Source organism: Oncorhynchus clarkii, chromosome 32, assembly GCF_045791955.1.
Source record: "Oncorhynchus clarkii lewisi isolate Uvic-CL-2024 chromosome 32, UVic_Ocla_1.0, whole genome shotgun sequence".
Classification (NCBI taxonomy): domain Eukaryota; kingdom Metazoa; phylum Chordata; class Actinopteri; order Salmoniformes; family Salmonidae; genus Oncorhynchus; species Oncorhynchus clarkii.
The window spans coordinates 38,318,247-38,339,742 of record NC_092178.1 but is presented as its reverse complement, the minus strand read 5'-3'; the positions used below and the strand labels follow the sequence as shown (position 1 = coordinate 38,339,742).

General features: G+C 41.4%; 2 protein-coding genes across 2 annotated transcripts in view; both read left to right on the top strand.

Annotated features, from left to right (window-relative positions):
- Positions 1-4,362: 4,362 nt before the first annotated feature.
- Positions 4,363-6,776, top strand: LOC139391860 (ictacalcin-like). The gene is made up of 3 exons (XM_071139464.1): positions 4,363-4,452; positions 5,391-5,533; positions 6,373-6,776. The coding sequence occupies exons 2-3, from the start codon at positions 5,396-5,398 to the stop codon at positions 6,511-6,513; spliced, it is 279 nt and encodes a 92-aa protein (XP_070995565.1). The 5' UTR covers positions 4,363-4,452; positions 5,391-5,395; the 3' UTR covers positions 6,514-6,776.
- A 13,950-nt stretch (positions 6,777-20,726) lies between these two features.
- LOC139391715 (sorting nexin 27a) overlaps positions 20,727-21,496 on the top strand; it is a 44,103-nt gene continuing 43,333 nt past the window's right edge. Inside the window, exon 1 of the mRNA XM_071139205.1 lies at positions 20,727-21,127. Coding sequence (XP_070995306.1) covers positions 20,817-21,127 — 311 coding nt within the window. The 5' untranslated portion in view covers positions 20,727-20,816. The remainder of the gene's footprint in view (positions 21,128-21,496) is intronic.

Genomic DNA, 21,496 nt, shown 5'->3' with positions numbered 1-21,496 from the left:
AGAGGTTTGTGTTCTGATGTGATAACTTGGTCATATGTGTGTGGATGTGCGACTGCTGTTTATTTATCTATTGCTCCTATTTATGAGCACTGGGTAATAAAGGCCTGGGTTGTGTGTGTGCGTGCCTGTGTGTCAGTGGGACTCTTGTTGTTTCCTACAGAATCTTACACAATTGAAACATCAGTCCCTTGGGACCCTGGGACTGAATACGGCAACTGGATCCTGGACTTTCTGACGGGCCGACCCTAGGTGGTGAGGGTTGGTAACAACACGTCTGCCACGCTGAACCTCAAAACGGGGGCCCATCAGTGGTGTGTGCTTAGTCCCCTCCTGCAGTCCCTGTTCACCCACGACTGTGTGGCCACGCACGACTCCAACACCAGCGTCAAGTTTGCTGATGACACGCCGGTGGAAGGCGTGATCACTGACGACAATGGGGCAGCCTACAGGGAGGAGGTCAGAGACCTGACAGAGACCTCTCCATCAACGTCAGCAAGACAAAGGAGGTGATCGTGGACGACATCAACAGGGCTGTGGTGGAGTGTGTCGAGATCTTCAAGTTCCTTGGTGTCCATGTCACCAAGAACTTAACATGGTCTTCTCACCCCAGCACAGTTGTGAAGAAGGCGTGACAGAGATTTGGCATGGCCCCTCAGATAGAGCATTGAGAGTATCTTGGCTGGCTGCATTACTGCTTGGTGTGGCAACTTCACCACCCTCGATCACAAGGCTCTGCAGAGATTGGTGCGGACAGCCCAGTGCATCACTGGGGCCAAGCTCCCAGCCATCCAGGACCTCTATACCAGGTGGTGTCAGAGGAAGGCACCAACAATTGTCAAAGGACCCAGCCACCCAAGCCATAGACTGTTCACTCTTTCTTTAACTAGGCAATTCAGTTAAGAACAAATTCTTATTTACAATGACGGCGTAGGAACAGTGGGTTAACTGCCTTGTTCAGGGGCAGAACGACAGATGTTTACCTTGTCAGCTCAGGGATTCGATCCACCAACCTTTCGGTTACTGGCCCAACGCTCTCCATGCCTCCCCAATCTTATAATCTTATAGTTACCAAAGATACTTGAAAGTTAGACCATTAAATTGGATCCTATTGTATCGGAGGCTCATGCTATCTTGAAGACATGTTGAATTAAGGACGAATTCCAAGGAGGTATGTATACATGTACAGACAAATGCAGAAATCCAAGATAGTACACATAATGCATCCTTGATTAAACCACTGACCATACGCACGCACACATCCATGCACACAAACACATTTATGCACACACGCACACACATGATGACCACTGAGACTGCATTGGTTGCAATAATGGTAGAGATGGGCCTGACGCTCAGATGTTCATAATTATGTTCAGTCAGGCGTATGTCTGACACATTTGCTCAGGGTCATGTCAGTGAGTCACAATCCCAACCTCAGAAATGTGGAATTAAATCGCTGTGGAGGAAGAGTGGACCCACTCACTACCAGTGAGTCAGGAGGAGCTCCATTTGCAGAACTTAACTGGAACTAGTACACACACACACACACACACACACACACACACACACACACACACACACACACACACACACACACACACACATTCAGCTTCCTCACTGAGTCACACACACACGAGTGATTTGAAGGAGAACCAGCCCCACACGGTAATCTAGATGCACATTTTTAGGAATAAAAGCACGCAGGGAGTTGTGGGAGTGGTACATAAAGCATGCACTCACTGTCTTTGTCTATCTCCAACTCAAGCGTTACATTAAAAGAGCCAAGGCCTGACAAATTACTCTGACTCAAAACAATAAACTGTTGGAATCTTTCAACTGTGTGTGGGTCAGCGTTTCTATTCTTCTTCTTACAAGCTTTAGAAAAGCGTCACAAGATGACGTTGATTATCATTTCTCAAAGCAACAAAGGAAGAGCACGGGACAGAGACTCTGCCTAGGCCTGTTTTGTGTGTGTGTGTGTGTGTGTGTGTGTGTGTGTGTGTGTGTGTGTGTGTGTGTGTGTGTGTGTGTGTGTGTGTGTGTGTGTGTGTGTGTGTGTGTGTGTGTGTGTGTGATGTAATGGCATATACAGTATTTTAGTGCAAGTAAAACCAGATATTTGTCACGCCTTGGTCGTAGTATATTATGTTTGTCTTCATTTATTTGGTCAGGCCAGGGTGTGACATGGGTTTTTGTGATGCGTTTTTGTCTTAGGGTTTTGTGGGGTGTCTAGCATAGTCTATGGCTGCCTGAGGCGGTTCTCAATCAGAGTCAGGTGATTCTCGTTGTCTCTGATTGGGAACCATATTTAGGTAGCCTGGGTTTCACTGTGTGTTTGTGGGTGATTGTTCCTGTCTCTGTGTTTGTTTTCACAAGATAGGCTGTATAGGTTTTCGCGTTACGTTTGTTGTTTTGTATTTGTTTGTTTGTTCTTCTTCATTAAAGAACATGAGTAACCACCACGCTGCATTTTGGTCCGCTCCTCTTTCAACAGACGAACGCCGTTACAATATTAATGTATTAATGTGAAGAAGAGCTACAATACAGAAATGATATAAGATGTGTTGGTGATTAAAAGTGTTTTCTTCTCAGTAAATACAGTAGTATTATGGTATAGTAACTCAATTACATTATTTATACATATTGTAAACGATTTATCCTCCAGTGAATACAGCCCATGCCTCCTAGTTGAAAGATGTTTGGTCAAGTTGTGAAGCAATTCCTATAAATGCATCTAAGAATCAAACTGGTGACTGAAGTTAATTGTGACCAAGGAAACCGCAGGCTTTTGGGACATGTTGTAATTATATAAATGATACTGCATGACTCACTCAGACAAGCAGGGCTGTGAAGCTATGTTCATTTCCCTCTGTTAAACACATATCCAGCCATAGGCTTGTGTCCCAAATGGCACCCTATTCCCTTTATTGTGCTTTTGACCAGGGCCCATCAGAAGTATTGCACTATGTAGGGAATAGGGTGCTGTTTGGGACGCAATCCCGTAGCAAAATTTTATTCTAGATCTGCTGTCTTACCACACCTAAATAAGTTTAATGTGTTCTCATATAGTCAACTTTGCAATGGGCTACTTTTACTGTGCAAATGGAACTCATATTATACTGTATCTACAGTATGACTGTGCTTATCCATAAGTACCATGTAGTGCAAGTCTGTAGGACACTACGCTGTATGTGAACTTTAAACAACCAGTGCACAGTATCTATAACGTGTTGTCAATAACGTGTTGTCAATAACCCAGTATCAATAACGTGTTGTCAATAACACAGTATCAATAACGTGTTGTTAATAACGCAGTATCAATAACGTGTTGTCAGTAACACAGTATCAATAACGTGTTGTCAATAACACAGTATCAATAACGTGTGGTCAATAACACAGTATCAATAACGTGTTGTCAATAACACAGAATCAATAACGTGTTGTCAGTAACACAGTATCAATAACGTGTTGTCAGTAACACAGTATCAATAACGTGTTGTCAATAACACAGTATCAATAACGTGTTGTCAATAACACAGTATCAATAACGTGTTGTCAATAACACAGAATCAATAACGTGTTGTCAGTAACACAGTATCAATAACGTGTTGTCAATAACACAGTATCAATAACGTGTTGTCAATAACACAGTATCAATAACGTGTTGTCAATAACACAGTATCAATAACGTGTTGTCACTAACACAGTATCAATAACGTGTTGTCAATAACACAGTATCAATAACGTGTTGTCAATAACACAGTATCAATAACGTGTTGTCAATAACACAGTATCAATAACGTGTTGTCAATAACCCAGTATCAATAAGACATACTAGCTGGCAGATTCAATGTTAGCGTCACCCATTTGCATTACGAACAAGTTACAAAAGTAGGCCTGTTTGGCAGACAATAATACATTATGGGGTTTAATACTTCGCAATCAAAATAATTCTTAAGCAAATCCAGTCTTTGGTCAACCTACAATACAACTAAAGGCTGCTGGTCATAAGCTCAAGGTAAACTTGATGTAAATGCATTGCTTAACCTATAGTGTGAGAAGGGCAGTGAATTGTTCTAAATGTATTGTGTTGCATCTAAAGTCTTGGGAATGAATGGTTGGATATAATGCAAGGATTTAGACCATGTCAGCTGCACCAAGCTAAACATCCACTCTTATGCAATGTGGTGTAAATATTGAGACAATTAACACTATCGGGTAACATGATAAATGAATGATAAATGAACGAAGAGGAAAGTAATAGTTAATGTACCAGAGAAAGAGGGGGGGGGGGGGGGGGGGGGGGGGGGAATTTAAGGACCAAGATAAAGGGAGGGATTGAGGGTGAGGATGTGTATAAATCACATCCCTCTCTCCATCAGTCTCTCACTATCTCACTCTCTCCAAATACACTCACTTTCTACTTTGCTTTCTCATTCTTCATACATCTCGGTGAGTAGAAAATGTCATCTTGTTTCTCTTAACTGGGCGGTCTGATGTTTAAACTTCAACGCTACTGCAGAGTTTTTAAATGTAATCCCTGTTAAGTATGTTTTGATTTGTGCACTTCTTATTTTTCTCCTGATATTTTCTCAGTTGAAAACAAAATGTCCTTCTTTGGCTCCTGTTGTGGTTGTCTTATTACGATGCATTGATTCTGTAACTGAGGTTGGGTGTAACATATCACTGTGCTCACTACTCAGTAGTTGTAATGCGTCATCTCTGGGGGGAAAAAACAACATATCAACAGTTTTTTGGTTCTCCTATTCTCATTCCCTTTTTCTTGCTCTCCCTTCTTTTATTCATTCTCTGTCTCATCTGGCTAACGTTACCTTGGCTCGACCCTTTCCTCCCTCAGCCACACCCTAAATAGCAGGGGCACACACACACAACATTAAAGAAGTGACTCTCTTGGGGATAACACACCGCATATGGAAAATTAGTAATCCACAGATGGGATTTGCCCAGACCTTAACCTGTTTCCTCATCAGGAGTCATGCGAATTACCAGGAGAGCAGGATCGTTGCCATAACAGTGCCTGTGTTTTTCACCATAGAACCTGTGGTAGAGACCATGGTTGCCTCCCAAATGGCACCCTATTCCCTATATAGTACACTACTTTGTTTTGACCAGGGCTATGTAGGAAATATGGTTCTACCATGGGCTCTGTGGAAAACAGGGTTTATTTTTATCCCTCTTCATGGAAAATACAGAAAAAAACACAAGAAACAAAAGCTATGATGAAAAAGCTACAGTATGATGCAAAACAAAAACCATATGCTGTCAGTGAATTCATTGAAATGGTTTAATTCCCCACAGATGTCCAGAAACTTTATTTATTTAGTGCTTCTAATAGGTTGTGTGTCCCTCTGTTTCCCCTTTAACTATAGTTACCATGTCTGGGATCCAGCAGGCCATGTCTCTCCTCATCGCCTCCTTCCACAAGTACTCTGGGAAGGAGGGAGACAAGTTCACCCTCAGCAAGGTTGAGCTGAAAGAGCTGCTCCAGGCTGAACTAGGGGAGATGCTGGGGGTGAGTGAGACTGAGCAAGTCCTAATGATCTGGGATCAGATTTCTTGTTGCACTACAGCAGGAGTGTCAATTTCTGGAGGGCCGTCCCATTGGGCACAGACGTCGGTTTAGTTTTGATATACATTTGGTTGAGTTGTCAACTAATGTGAATTCAATGTGAAATCAACAAAAAGTGTTACCATGTCATTGGGTTAAAAGTATACATATTAAATTCCCTTTTGTTGATTTTTTTTTTTTTTAAACCAATCAGTTTTCCACATTGATTCAACCTCATCACATTTCATTTGGGGGTTGAAAGGACGTGGAAACAACGTTGATTCAACCAGTTTTTGCCCAGTGGGGTGTGTCTGCTGATTTTTGTTATTTCCTTTCAATATGTGTCCAATGAAGACCTAGACAACTAGGTGAGGGCCCTCGAGCAATTGAGTTTGACACCCCTGCACTAGATACTGCACTGTTGCAGTATCTAGTGTTGTTCGTTAGGGTAAGTAAGCATTTCACTGTAAGGTCTACAACTGTTGTATTCGGCTCATGTGACTAATACAATTTGATTTGATTTGATGCTGGATCAGTTCTCTCTCTTCAGAGATCCATTGCGCTGGGCAGAATAGGAAAGCTGGAAAGATGGGGTCCATTTTTGAATTACAGCTCAAATAAACAATGCTTGCTAACTCCAGCAATGGCATCCCAAAATATTGAAACTCAAAGATTTATCTCACCATTGGCCAGAAATACAGCAATGTGTCGCCATGATCAAAATAAACGGATAGATAAACCAAGACCGTTTGTTTGCTGTGTTGACCTCCCGCTTCTTTCTTCTGCATTCTCTCTGTTTGCAGAAAGCCAGTGATAAGTCAGCAGTGGACAGAATCTTCAAGGACCTGGACTCTAACAAAGACAACACTGTCGACTTCAAGGAGTATGTCACTCTGGTGTCCTGCCTCACGGTGATGTGCAATGACTTCTTCATAAAGAAGTAAGAGCACTTTCGCCACCTAGCGGCCGTCATGCAAAACTGCAGGAGGAGACTTCCATTTTCTCTCCACTAAACAGAGGTTTCACGGGAGGGAGATACACTTGGAGGACAATGACATGCAAACACAGTGAAGCAGTGTAGAGCAGTAATATTACAGTAATAGATAATAGTCAGGTTGAATCTGTGAATGTGTCCTTGTCATGCAAATCCATTGATAAACAAATTAGATCAATAAACAAATTAGATGAGTATGTTCAGCCTACCCTGGTCTGGTGTAATTTTTGTGTGCTGCTGTCACTTCTTCATATCATACGTTTCTTACTGAGGTTTTGTTTAAAGTTGTGATTATAATTCCTCATGAACTCAATAGATATTAGATCATTGATTTAATGAATTGTTCCTTCAACCAAAAGTTGAGCAATTGTGTCTTGATTATTTTTCCAGAAGGAACTTCAGTTGTGGCAAGTCCGGATTAGATAAAGATAAAGGTATGCAATCAGTGGCCAGTTTATTAGGTACATCCATCTAGTACCGTGTCGGACCCCCCTTTGCCTGCAGAACAGCCTGAATTCTTTGGAGCATGAATTCTACAAGGTGCGTTGTTCAAACGTTGCTTAATTTGTATCAAGGGACCTAACATCTGCCAGGAAAATTATTCAGTTACTCCCGAGTCAGTTATTCCTGACTCTGCCATCAGCATGACTTGATTTATTAGGATCCCTATTAGCCGACCTCAATGGCAACAGCTAGTCCTACTGAGGTCTGACACATAACGAAAAAGACATTACAGACAACAACAAAAAATACTTTACAATTGACATACATTTAAAAACATTAACATGTACTGTGTGTGCATCTATCAGTTACACATACATATGTCAGTACACACACACACAACAAGTAGGTCACATGGGGGAGGCGCGTTGTGCCGTGAGGTGTTGCTTTATTTGTTTTTTGAAACCAGGTTTGCTGTTCACTTGCGCTATATAAGATGAATGGGTGTTCCATGCACTCATTCATGGCTCTGTATAATACTGTACATGTACATTAATTTGTACATTAATTTGTTCTGGACCTGGGGACTGTGAAAAGACCCCTGGTGGCATGTCTGGTGGGGTAAGTGTGTATGCCAGTGCTGTTTATACAATGGCTCGGTCTAACCCTGAATGCTGATTGATTAAAACCACATTCCAGCCGGTGTCTAATCCCCCAGCTAAATCTATGACGTTAAAATGCCTATTTACTCTGTTCCATCTGACTGCGCAATCCACTGTCTCAATCCACTGAAACCTTGCTGTCTATCTCTTCAACATTTGAAACATTGTTTCAATATTCCACTTCGACCTCCAGCTGTCCCATAGTAATGAACGTGTCGAGAGTCGGGACGAGACAGACAGGTGGCGTTTCTCAGCCAGTTGAAATCATGAATCATGTCATGACTGTCCTGTGAGGATCCAAATAGGTCAGATCAGCTTGGTAATGGATAACTTCAACCAGACCCTCTCTCACCCATAGACAGCTCACACCCTGCTGTAAATCAAGAACAAGAACATTCAGCTATCTCCCTCTCCAAATTCACACAGCAATGTGCCTGGTTCACAGACGTTTTCCCGACAAAACTCTAACATGTTCTAAAGTACTGGAACAAAATTTCTAACATAGGAAACTTTTTCACACTACGTGCAGGACAACAATCTTTTCCCCATGAGTAGGGCAGACATATCACATATCTCAGCTGAAATGACAGAACGTGAGACTGAAGTTAAAGAGAATAATTCCTCGGCTCCCAGGGGCAAAGACGGAGTGAATGAAACATTGGAGATGGTACCTGGTGAGCCAGAGTCTACAACAGTGACCTCTCATTCCAAGATAAAGAGGAAGAACAAGAAGGAAAATGCTAAAACTCTGAGGTTAATAAGGGACACTGAAGGTAGTGAAACTCTCTGGGGAATACAAAAGAAGGCAGCCAAACATCAACGCTGGCCTTCATTCAAACAATCCGGAATAAACTTACACCCAAGCGGCCAAGGGTAACAAGCTCCTCATCAGAGTCTGGAGTTAGGTCACCTGCTGATATGGAGGATGTAATTCTGGGAAAAATGGAGAAAAGTCCCCCTACTTAGCCATCCAGACCAAAATCATTGATGGATTGAAATAATCTATATCTGAGTAAAAAATGATCTGGTTCAGAGAAGGATATTCTGTGTATGTGAGCATAACTTCTGTCGCTAACATGGCTTTCCAAGAGAATGAGCAATCTGCTGATAATGTCATTTTAATGCCAACTCTTGATACGTGTCCCAAACAAAACCCGCCTTTGAGTCAGAAACTCAGTTGCCTTAACACAGGTATTAGAAAACATTGTACCATGAAACTTTTTCAAACCATTAGTCAGTCTAAAATGCTTTGGGACCATGGTTCCAAGCCTAGAGGAATATTGGGAGGTCATCTGAATATTCATAGCATTATTCTAAGAGTGAACAGGTAGAACATTTATTGAATGACTCCAATCTAGATTTTCTTCTGTTTCTCTGAGTCATGGCTGAAGAAATCTTCTCCTATTTCTGTCTTTAATGTCCCTGGATATTCCAATCGTATCATATGGAAACATGCCAATGACCTTGAATGTATGGGGCTGAATGTCTTCCTCTCCCCTCATATGTCTCTCACTATTATTGGATTATATCGACCACCAACATCTGATATCTTGTTTTATGACCATGTAAATGCCATGCTTAAAGAATGTGATCATAAGAAAGAGATCATCTTCAGGGGCGATTTCAATATAAACTGGGAAAACAAAACTCACAGTCAAAAACTCAATGAGATCACAGATTATTTCAACCTGACTCAAATAATACAAGGTCCAATCAGAGTAACACAGTCATCCCAGACTCAAATTGATCTGGTCTTTACTAACAGACCTGATCGAATAACTAAGTTCAGTAACTTACCAACTGGCATATCTGACCACAATGTTACATTGGTGGCTAGAAAGCTCACTAAAAAGAGATTTAAGAACCATATTAATGTTCAACAGTATGATAAAAAAAATCCTGAAAAGTGAGCAGAGTAACACCGATGCAGTCAAATTCACTGGTCTGATCTGTTAAGCTATGAAGACCCAGAGTCTGGATACAGAACATTTCTGTCAGCTTTTGACAAAGTGGATACCTCTTTCACAAGGAAATTTCAATGTAAGCCAAGATGGAAAACTTCTCTGCCATGACTCAACAAGGACCTCTGGAGGCAGATGAGAGAACGGGATCTTTCCTTGAAAAAAGCACTGAAGTCTGGAAAGAATGATGACAGACGTGTATTTACAGCACTGAGAAATAAGGTGGTTAGGAATATAAAACAAAGCATAAGCAGACGTCTTTCTTAGAGTGATCAATGAAGCGAAAGGAAATGGCAAAGCAATTTGGGAAAATCTCAACAAACTAACAGGGAGAGGAGCTGAAAAGGCCAAAAAACATCCTGAATTAAAAGTTAACGGGATTCTAATTCAAGACTCCGATTTCATTTTCACCACCTAAAACCATTTTTTTGTTGACTCTGTCAGGGAACTGGCTCAATGATTTTCATCCAAGACCACAGTTCTCACTCCCATATACAGTTGAAGTCGGAAGTTTACATACACTTAGGTTGGAGTCATTAAAACTTGTTTCTCAACCACTCCATACATTTCTTGTTAACAAACTATAGTTTTGGCAAGTCAGTTAGGACATCTACTTTGTGCATGAGACAAGTAATTTTTCCAACAATTGTTACAGACAGAATATTTAACTTATAATTCACTGTATCACAATTACAGTGGGTCAGAAGTGTACATACACTAAGTTGATTGTGTCTTTAAACAGCTTGGAAAATCCCTGAAAATTATATCATGGCTTTAGAAGCTTCTGATAAGCTAATTGACATAATTTGAATCAATTGGAGGTGTACCTGTGGATGTATTTCAAGGCCTACCTTCAAACACAGTGCCTCTTTGCTTGACATCATGGGAAAGTCAAAAGAAACCAGCCAAGGCCTCAGAAAACAAATTGTAGACGTCCACAAGTCTGGTTCATCCTTGGGAACAATTTCCAAATGCCTGAAGGTACCATGTTCATCTGTACAAACAGTAGTATGCAAGTATAAACACCATGGGACCACTCTGCCGTCATACCGCTCAGGAAGGAGACGCGCTCTGTCTCCTAGAGATGAATGAACTTTGGTGTGCGAAAAGTGCAAATCAATCCCAGAACAACAGCAAAGGACCTTGTGAAGATGGTGGAGGAAACAGGTACAAAAGTATCTATATCCACAGTGAAACGAGTCCTTTATCAACATAACCTGAAAGGCTTCTCAGCAACGAAGAAGCCACTGCTCCAAAACTGCAATACAAAAAACAGACTACGGTTTGCAACTGCACATGGGGACAAAGATCGTACTTTTTGGAGAAATGTCCTCTGGTCTGATGAAACAAAAATATAACTGTTATAGAAATAGAACTGTGTTAGAACTGCCATAATGAACATCGCTATGTTTGGAGGAAAAAGGGGGAAGCTTGCAAGCCAAAGAACACCATCCCAACCGTGAAGCACGGGGTCGGCAGCATCATGTTGTGGGGGTGCTTTGCTGCAGGAGGGACTGCTGCACTTCACAAAATAGATGACAACATAAGGGAGGGAAATGATGTGAACATATTGAAGCAACATCTCAAGACATCAGTCAGGAAGTTAAAGCTTGGTTGCAAATGGGTCTTCCAAATGGACAATGACCCCAAGCCTACTTCCAAAGTTGTGGCAAAATGGCTTAAGGACAACAAAGTCGAGGTATTGGAGTGGCCATCACAAAGCCCTGACCTCAAACCTATAGAAACTTTGTGGGCAGAACTGAAAAAGTGTGTGCGAGCAAGGAGGCCTACAAACCTGACTCAGCTACACCATCTCTGTCAAGAGGAATGGGCCGATATTAAATACTAATTGAGTGTATGTAAACTTCAGACCCACTGGGAATGAGATGAAAGAAATAAAAGCTGAAATAAATCATTCTCTCTACTGTTATTCTGACATTTCACATTCTTAAAATTACGTGGTGATCCTAACTGGCATAAGACAGGGAATTTTTGCTAGGATTAAATGTCAGGAATTGTGAATAACAGAGTTTAAATGTATTTGGCTAACGTGTATGTAAACTTCTACCTTCAACTGTATAATAATAAACCAATATTCATAATTCCTGAAATCTCAGAGTCAGCAGTGGACACTATTATTAGCAAAATATGTATTTGGTCTAGACACTGTATTCCTGAAGAGACACAAATATTCTCTGATTGCCCCTATTGTAGATCTAGTCAATCTGTCCATCGAATATGGGTTCTTCCCCAGTGCTTGGAAGTCTGCTGCAGTGATACCTGTTTTAAAAATCTGGTGACCCAACACTGGTGGAACATTACTGACCTATAAGCATTCTTCCAGTGCTATCAAAAGTAGCTGAAAGATGGGTGGCTGATCATCTGACTGATCACCTCATTCAGGTCAACTCCATACATCAAATGCAATTTGGATTTAGAACTAACTATTCTACCGAAACAGCCAATTCCTATTTGCTGAAGTGCATTAAATCTAAACTGGACATAGGTGGTGAAGTCGGTGCAGTCTTTTTGAATCTTAAAAAGGCCTTTGATACTGTGAACCATGAGGTCCTTCTATGTAAACTATCCACCCTTAATTAATGTGTCCACTGAAGTCATTAGTTGGATGTATTCCTATCTGACAAACAGAAGTCAAAGGGTTCATTTGGGGGACACTCAGTCAGACTCTCTTTACTATAACATTGGGGTCCCACAAGGGTCAATATTATCCCCCCCTTCTGTTTACCATTTATGTAAATGATCTCCCATTTGCTTTCCCACAAGTTAACTTGCAGAAGTATGCAGACGATACAGTTCTGTATGTACACTCAAACAATAGACAGTTGGTTGTGAACATGTTAACAGAAGCTATGGTAAATGTTTCTAAATGGATGACTAATTCTTGCCTGCATTTAAATATCGACAAGACTGTTTGTATGCACTTCTCTAAGAGATGTATTGATTATTCCCAATGAGCTGTTCTTGCTAATGGGGAGAATCTGAAAGTTGTGTCTAACTTCACGTATCTTGGTGTCATTTTGGACTCCAACTTGACATTTAAGGAACATGTGAAGAAGGTGGTTAACACGGTTAAGTTTGGATTATCCAACTTTAGGTTTATAAGACCTTTCCTTCCTCTGGAGGCCGCCAAACTATATATTCATACTATGATCTTATCACATTTGAGATATTGCCTCACATGCTGGTCACAAGCAGGAGCTACTATTCTGAAACCAATTGAATCACTCTGCAAATGAACACTTAAGATTTTTGATAACAAAACAAACAGCTACCAAAATTGTCATATCATTTACAAACATAATTTTTTTGTCTGGATAGCTTTAAGCGGTATGTAGATGCAAGCCTTGTCTTTAAGATCCTGAATATATGCAATTTTGGGTTTACTACCTTTTTATTTGGGCATTTTTATTGTTCAGAAATGTGGTGGGTACTCTCTTCGTTCGCTGGACTTTATCCTGCTAACTGTTCCAAATGTCCGAACTGAATTTGGTGAAAAGTACTGATACTCTGCACCATCGTCTTGGAACGCCTTACAAAATACTTTTAAACTGGAAGAACTTGTCCCGATTTGTATTTTTAAAACACTGATGAATGATTTTGAGATTGATTCCCTGACCTGTCAATGTTTTTAATTTGCTGTTTTTGATTTTGTTATATTCTAGTGAATTCTATGGTTTTTACTAAATTACTTGTAGTTTTTCATGTTGTTTTTCTGTAATTTTTCGAATGACTTGGTGCTGCCTATCTTGGCCAGGACGCTCTTGAAAAAGAGATTTTAAATCTCAATGAGCCCTTCCTGGTTAAATAAAGTTTAATAATAATAATAAATATATAATGCTCAAGGAAAGCACCTCCAGGATAACAAGGGCAGTAACTAGAGGGGATCGCGTTGTCCCTTTTCGACACAGTTAAATCGGTCATTCGGCCTTCTCTGTTAGAGCTACAATATACTGGAATGTAATGCCCATGGACTTGAGAAGCTGCATTGATTATTGTACTTTTAAATTTGAATTGAAAAATGGCTCAAATCTATCCAAACCTGTACACATGAGTTGTCTGTGGTTCCTCATATGTAAGACTACAGTTGATGATGGTGTTGTTGTCGTTAGAATGATTTATTACTGGATGTAATGTATTGTATTTTGTATTGTTTCGGTGAGTATTTGTATTGTGGTTGTGTAATTGTCCTTAGCTGCCCTGGGACTATGGGTGCAAATTAGCTTTTGGCTAACCCCGGTACATTTACATGGATGTTGCATTATTGTAATATTGATGTTGATGAATGTGCATTGTCCCCTATTAATAAAGAAACATTTATGTGGGGAATGGTCAGAGGCGATCTAAAGAATTATAATGCCATTGCGGTTGTTATTTTGTTATGTCATTAAAAATGTTATGAAGGAAATACCGTAACTTGAAAAGTATACACACTATATGTGCGAAGTCTCCATCCTCTACATTATGTATGAAATATGAACAATGATGAAAGTGTTTTTGTTAAGAGAGGGATGTGATCTTAGAAACTATGAGGAAATTGTTTCAATAACTTTGTACAAGTGAGTAGTCACTGCCCCCTTGAGTGAGGTAAGAGAGTGTGTCAGCCTCACGAAATGCCCCTTTTGAACGAACTGTATAAAACGGTGGGTTAAGAATTAACATATCAGACCAGAGAGGCGTGTAGCTGCAGCTCACATCCAAAGTGGTTTGAACTCTGAAATATCAACACGAGGTAGAGACAATAGTCACCTCCCAGACAATCACTGGTGCGGCTGATTAGCTGTCCTAAGTAAAGTATCTAGAAAACTAATTTAAGTGGGACCAGTGGAACCAGCTATCATCACTCCAATGGGAACCATCGACCCCTTCTTCAAAGAGGCAGCTTCAGAAGCGAATGGAAAGTCGAATAAACTACGTGGTTCTGTTCAGGACTACACGACAAGTTACCGGATACAGAACGATGGCAGAGAACAACAGTAGAAGACGAGTGGGGACCCCTTTTGGACATTCAGAGCTTTGCAAGCGTGCCACGGAAAGGCCCAACACCCTTTCTAAGAAGGCCTGTTTCCGACAGCAATACTTGGAGAACCAAGTTTTATGATTTCTTAATCCAAACGGGCGGCAGTTTGTGTGCAAAGTATATGATTACTGTGAGAGTAGTTTCTAAAATGTACCAACGATAAGTGTCTCTTTCTCTCGCTCTCTCTCCCTCCCTCTCCATCTCTATTGTGTCAGTCCTCTAGGGATCTGTTTCTAATCTAGTAAGTGTGTATGTTTACCCTGTGTTATCATTTAGTTAGCTAGTAAATAAATAATTAAACCAATTTGTGTAGTACTGAATCATAAATAAGGCTGGGGTTTTTGCAGATGCAGGAGGTTACGACTGTTCAGAATGATGATATGATACAAGATTATGATTAATGAGTTAAATGTTTATGGATGTAATAGGTAAAGACCTTTAGAGTTTAATTCGCCCCAAATCCCTAATTAGGTAATTTTTACACTACTAATTTAATTGGGTAACAATTAAACACATTTAGTTGATTAGATACAGTGCATTGCGAAAGTATTCGGCCCCCTTGAACTTTGCGACCTTTTGCCACATTTCAGGCTTCAAACATAAAGATATAAAACTGTATTTTTTTGTGAAGAATCAACAACAAGTGGGACACAATCATGAAGTGGAACGACATTTATTGGATATTTCAAACTTTTTTAACAAATCACAAACTGAAAAATTGGGCGTGCAAAATTATTCAAATGCAACTACTCTGTTTTTATTCTGGCAGCACTGTTTGACGTGACTGTAAGTTAGCCGTAGTTGGCTAGCTAGCAAGCAAGGGATAAGGACGTTGCCAGCCAGGATGGCAATGGAAAATTTACAACAAGCGACTGGGTTGCGTCCATAGATATAGAACAAAAAGCAGAATGACCAGCCGGTTTGGATAGCAACCCCAGATTTTTGTCATGACTATATCTTGTGGAAGGATGTAATAATATGAATAAATTCGTCAAAATAACGTTTTTAATGAAAATATGTTTATCATTATTTGAATATGTTGGTAACCCGTTGTATAAAAGTGATAATACCCTCATAGCCGGTGTTCGGGGGATATACTGGCACGGTTTGCCAGCCCCCGGCTACGTCTAGAGCCTAACAACACCCATACCAATATGTACTCCAAACACCGGATTCTCAGGCATTATCACTTAAGTGTAAGTTGACTATGCAAACAATTTGGAATTTCCAACGCATTAACGTTTCTTATAAAAACAAGAAGTGACGGTGTCAGTCTTTCCTTAACTCTCAGCCAAGAGAGACTGGCATGCATAGTATTAATATTAGCCCTCTGATTACAATGAAGAGCAAGATGTACCGCTCTGTTCTGGGCCAGCTGCAGTTTAACCAGGTCTTTCTTTGCAGCACTTGGCCATATGACTGGACAATAATCAAGATAAAATCAAATTAGAGCCTGCAGGACTGGCATTGGGGAGTGTGGTGTCAAAAAAGCAGAGCATCTCTTGATTACGGAGAGACCTCTCCCCATCTTTACAACCATTGATGCAACAGGAAACGGGATTCGTCAGGCTAGGCGATGTTTATCCACTCCTCAATTGTCCAGTGTTGGTGACCTCGTGCCCACTGGAGCCACTTCTTCCTGTTTTTATCTGAAGGAGTTGAACCCAGTGTGGTTGTCTGCTGCAATAGCCCATATATGACAAGGACCGACAAGTTGTGCGTTATTTGCCTGTTTGTGGCCCGCCTGTTAGCTTGCACGATTCTTGCATTTCTCCTTCGAAAAGCTGTTTTCGCCCCACAGGACTGCTGATGACTGGATGTTTTTTGTTTGTCTCACCATTCTCAGTAAACCCTTGACACTGCCGTGTGTGAAAAGCCCAGGAGGCCGGCCGTTTCTGAGACGCTGGAACCGGCGCCCCTGGCACCTACTATCATACCACCATTAAAGTTGCTTAGATCATTCGTTTTGCCCATTCTAACGTTCAATCAAACAGTAACTGAATTGCTCGATGCCTGTCTGCCTGCTTTATAAGGCAAGCCGTGTGACTCACTCTGTAGAAGTTAACAATTTTTGTGAACAGGGTGGTGTACCTAATAAACTGTAAACATAAAGTAAACATATAAAAAGCAACATTCACATGACAGACACAAATGCTTACAAGGTATATACAAGATAAATGTAAGTCACAACAATCAATTTCATTAAAAAGAAGTGATATACAAGACAAATGTAAGTCACACAAATCCATTTTCACTTAAAAGCCGTACTGTTAGTAGCTCTCTTGGTTTCAATAGGTAAAGACCTCAGTACAAAAATGCATAATAAAAACTCATTGTGTGAGGTAGTCCCCAACTTGAAGCAGTTACTGGCCTACTTACGTGTAGGAAGAGCATTCAACGAGCATAACCTCATGAGGGTACACTTTAGCCTTTGATTGTGGCCTCCTGTAACTTTCTATTTTCAAGATTCTCGCAAAATGTAAACTAGACATTTTGACTGGAGGGCTACTCCAGACTGCACCTATTATATGTACAGTAGACCTACATCAGCAGGCTTATGCACTATTTACATAATAGGGTGGTGACACAGGAGGTTGGTGGCACCTTAATTGGGGAGGACGGGGTCAATGGCTGGAAAGGACTGCATGGAATGATATCAAACTCATCAAACAAACACATGGATACCATTCTATGAACTCCATTCCAGACATTGTTAGGAGTGGTCATCCCCTCAGCAGCCTCATGTGAGTGTGATAAACGTATGCTTGTGTAGGTTAAACCGGAATACAATAAACAGAAAGCATCTGCATACACTGACAGTTCTCAGATCCCCGTTGCCTGAGTGGAGAAAGTGAAACGCGGGTCTCGTGATGTGATCAAGGGGCAGGCTGACTGGGGGAATTCGATTATCTGGCCCGGGATATCTCGGTGAAGGAGTTTACTCAGAGAGAAAAGTGATTGCATTTGTTTTGTAACCTGGCTGAGCCAGGTGCCCCATTCAAAGCACACGGTGGCAAAGTCTGCTCAAAACAAAAGTAGGCTAGATTAAGCATGTGGTGTAATCAAATTAAATTGTATTGGTCGCATACACATATTTAAATGTGTGTGTGATGGGATATATAGACATTATGGACAGTATGTGGATAGAATATTTAGTATATCTGTAGGATATAATAGTATATAAACAGCAATAGTTGAATAGGATGGCATAGACAAGAATACAGTATATACATATGAAATTAATAAAACAGTATGTAAACATTATTAAAATGAACAGTGTTCCATTATTAAAGTGACCAGTGATTCCATGTCTACAGTATATACAGTTGAAGTCGGAAGTTTACATACACCTTAGCCAAATACATTTAAACTCAGTATATGGATGGATTAGGTCAGTTAGGGTCACCACTTTATTTTAAGAATGTGAAATGTCAGAATAATAGAAGAGAATGATTTATTTCAGCTTTTATTTCTTTCATCACATTCCCAGTGGGTCAGAAGTTTACAATTAGTATTTGGTAGCATTGCCTTTAAATTGTGTAACTTGAGTCAAAAGTTTTGGGTAGCCTTCCATAAGCTTCCCACAATAAGTTGGGGGTATTTTGGCCCATTCCTCCTGACAGAGCTGGTGTAACTGAGTCAGGTATGTAGACCTCCTTGCTTGCACACGCTTTTTTCAGTTCTGCCCACACATTTTCTATAGGTTTGAGGTCTGGGCTTTGTGATGGCCACTCCAATACCTTGACTTTGTTGTCCTTAAGCGATTTTGCCACAACTTTGGAAGTATGCTTGGGGTCATTGTCTATTTGGAAGACCCATTTGCGACCAAGCTTTAACTTCCTGACTGATGTCTTGAGATGTTGCTTCAATATATCCACATAATTTTCCTCCCTCATGATGTCATCTATTTCGTGAAGCGCACCAGTCCCTCCTGCAGCAAAGAACCCCCACAACATGATGCTGCCACCCCTGTGCTTCACCGTTGGGATGGTGTTCTTCATCTTGCAAGCCTCCCCTTTTTCCTCCAAACATAACGATGGTCATTATGGACAAACAGTTATATTTTTGTTTCATCAGACTAAAGGACATTTCTCCAAAAAGTACAATCTTTGTCCCCATGTGCAGTTGCAAACTGTAGTATGGCTTTTTTTACGGCGGTTTTGGAGCAGTGGCTTCTTCCTTGCTGAGCGGCCTTTCAGGTTATGTTGATATAGGACTCGTTTTACTGTGGATATAGATACTTTTGTACTTGTTTCCTCCAGCTACTTCACAAGGTCCTTTGCTGTTGTTCTGGGATTGATTTGCACTTTTCGCACACCAAAGTACATTAATCTCTAGGAAACAGAACGCGTCTCCTTCCTGAGTGGTAAGACGGCTGCGTGGTCCCATGGTGTTTATACTTGCGTACTATTGTTTGTACAGATGAATGTGGTGCCTTCAGGCATACGGAAATTGCTCCCAAGGATGAACCAGGTCTACAATTTTTTTTCTGAGGTCTTGGCTGATTTCTTTTGATTTTCCCATAATGTCAAGCAAAGAGGCGCTGAGTTTGAAGGTAGGCCTTGAAATACATCCACAGGTACACCTCCAATTGACTCAAATTATGTAAATTAGCCTATCAGAAGCTTCTAAAGCCATGACATTTTTGGGGATTTTCCAAGCTGTTTAAAGGCACAGTCAACTTAGTGTATGTAAACTTCTGACCCACTGTAATTGTGATACAGTGAATTATAAGTTAAATAATCTGTCTGTAAACAATTGTTGGAAAAATTACTTGTGTCATGTGTAACGGATGTGAAACGGCTAGCTAGTTAGCGGTGGTGCGCGCTAAATAGCGTTTCAATCGGTGACGTCACTTGCTCTGAGACCTTGAAGTAGTGGTTCCCCTTGCTCTGCAAGGGCCGCGGCTTTTGTGGAGCGATCGGTAATGATGCTTCGAGGGTGACTGTTGTTCATGTGTGCAGAGGGTCCCTGGTTTGCGCCCGGGTATGGGCGAGGGTACGGTCTAAAGTTATACTGTTACACATGCACAAAGTAGATCTCCTAACTGACTTGCCAAAACTATAGTTTGTTAACAAGAAATTTGTGGAGTGGTTGAAAAACGAGTTTTAATGACTCCAACCTAAGTGTATGTAAACTTCCGACTTCAACTGTACATAGGGCAGCAGCCTCTACGGTGCAGGGTTGAGTAACAAGGTGGTAGCCGGCTAGTGGCAATGACTAAGTTCAGGGCAGGGTACTGGGTGGAGGCCAGCTAGTGATGGCTATTTAACAGTCGGGTGGTCCTTAATGGTCTTTTTGGCTTTCCTGTGTCATCAGGCGCTGTAGGTGTCTTGGAAGGCAGGCAGTGTGCCCCCTGTGATAAATTGGGCTCTGGAGAGCCCTGCGGTTGCGGGTGGTGCAGTTGCCGTACCAGGCGGTGATACAGCCCGACAGGATGCTCTCAATTTTGCATCTGTAAAAGTTTGTGAGGGTCTTAGGGGCCAAGCCGAATTTCTTCAGCCTCCTGAGTTTGAAGAGATGTTCTTGTGCCGTCTACACCACACTGTCTGTGTAGGTGGACCATTTGGGATTGTTAGTGATGTGTACGCCGAGAAACTTGAAGCTTTTCACCTTCTCCACTGCGGGCCCATTGGTGTGGATGGGTGCTTGCTCCCTCTGTCTCCTGAAGTCCACGATCAACTCCTTTGTTTTGTTGATGTTGAGGGAGAGGTTAATTTCCTGGCACCACTCTGCCAGGGCCCTCACCTCCTCCCAGTAGGCTGTTTCGTCATTGTTGGTAATGAGTAGGATTCTGTGTTTTGCCAATGCAAAAGTGATTGCTTTAGATAAAAACGCTTGATCTGCCTTACCAATCAAAACTACTTAGAAAATACTAACATATATTTGGTGGAAAACAAATGTATGTTTCTGGAAGATGCACCGTGCTGTCCTGTTTACAACATGACTGAGCAGCGCATTACTGTTGGATTTGAGAAGGGCGCTCCTTCTTCACCGTTTTTTGCCCGTTCACGTCACGGGCCATAGACCGGTGCACGGTGATTCAGGTTAATAGAACTCCCTCTGAGTCGGTCTCGAGGAGCTAGGCTGAGCGTATTTCTACTTGTTGTTTTGAAACCGCTAAACACCGACCGGAGGCATTGAGTAGAAGATGGCGGATGTTGAAGGCGATGAAATTAAGTCGGCTCTCCCTTCGGCTTCCCGTAATGGACCCGCTGCAGGTTCGGTAGTCGGTACCGGAGTCCAAAATGCTACCCAAGTGACGTCAGGTCCACGAATGGTTAGAATTGTAAAGTCGGAATCAGGATATGGATTCAACGTTCGTGGACAAGTTAGCGAAGGAGGACAACTGCGAAGCATCAATGGGGAATTGTATGCACCTCTTCAGCATGTCAGTGCTGTTTTGCCTGGAGGGGCAGCGGACCGAGCTGGCATATCAAAGGGTGACAGGATTCTGGAGGTGTAAGTCAGATTTCTTTACCCATAATAGAGGCCGTTAGCTGGCTAGCTAGCTACCTCTGGGGAGGACTGATGCCGCGTTCAAAACAACTGTGAACTCAAATCTCCGACTGGGAAACTCGGAAAAAAGGAGCTCCGACTGGGAAAAATCTATTTGAACGGTCATCCAACTCGGGAATCCGCATCATGCGCGCGTTCAAAACAACTGAGAACTCGGAAAGAACGAGTTCAAATCATGACGTCAGTGGTCTTCAGATCGGGAATTCGGAGCTCTAGAAAGAGGCCCTAGTTCCCGAGTTGCAATTTCGAGTTGTATGACCTTTCAAATCGAATTCTTCCAATTTCCCGGTTGGTTTGAACACATGGAAGTCG

Bases quoted from the DNA above. Each gene is read 5' to 3' on its own strand.
- LOC139391860 (XM_071139464.1), top strand. From the start codon at position 5,396: ATGTCTGGGATCCAGCAGGCCATGTCTCTCCTCATCGCCTCCTTCCAC. The intron at 5,534-6,372 runs GTGAGTGAGACT...CTCTGTTTGCAG, and splicing joins AACTAGGGGAGATGCTGGGG to AAAGCCAGTGATAAGTCAGC.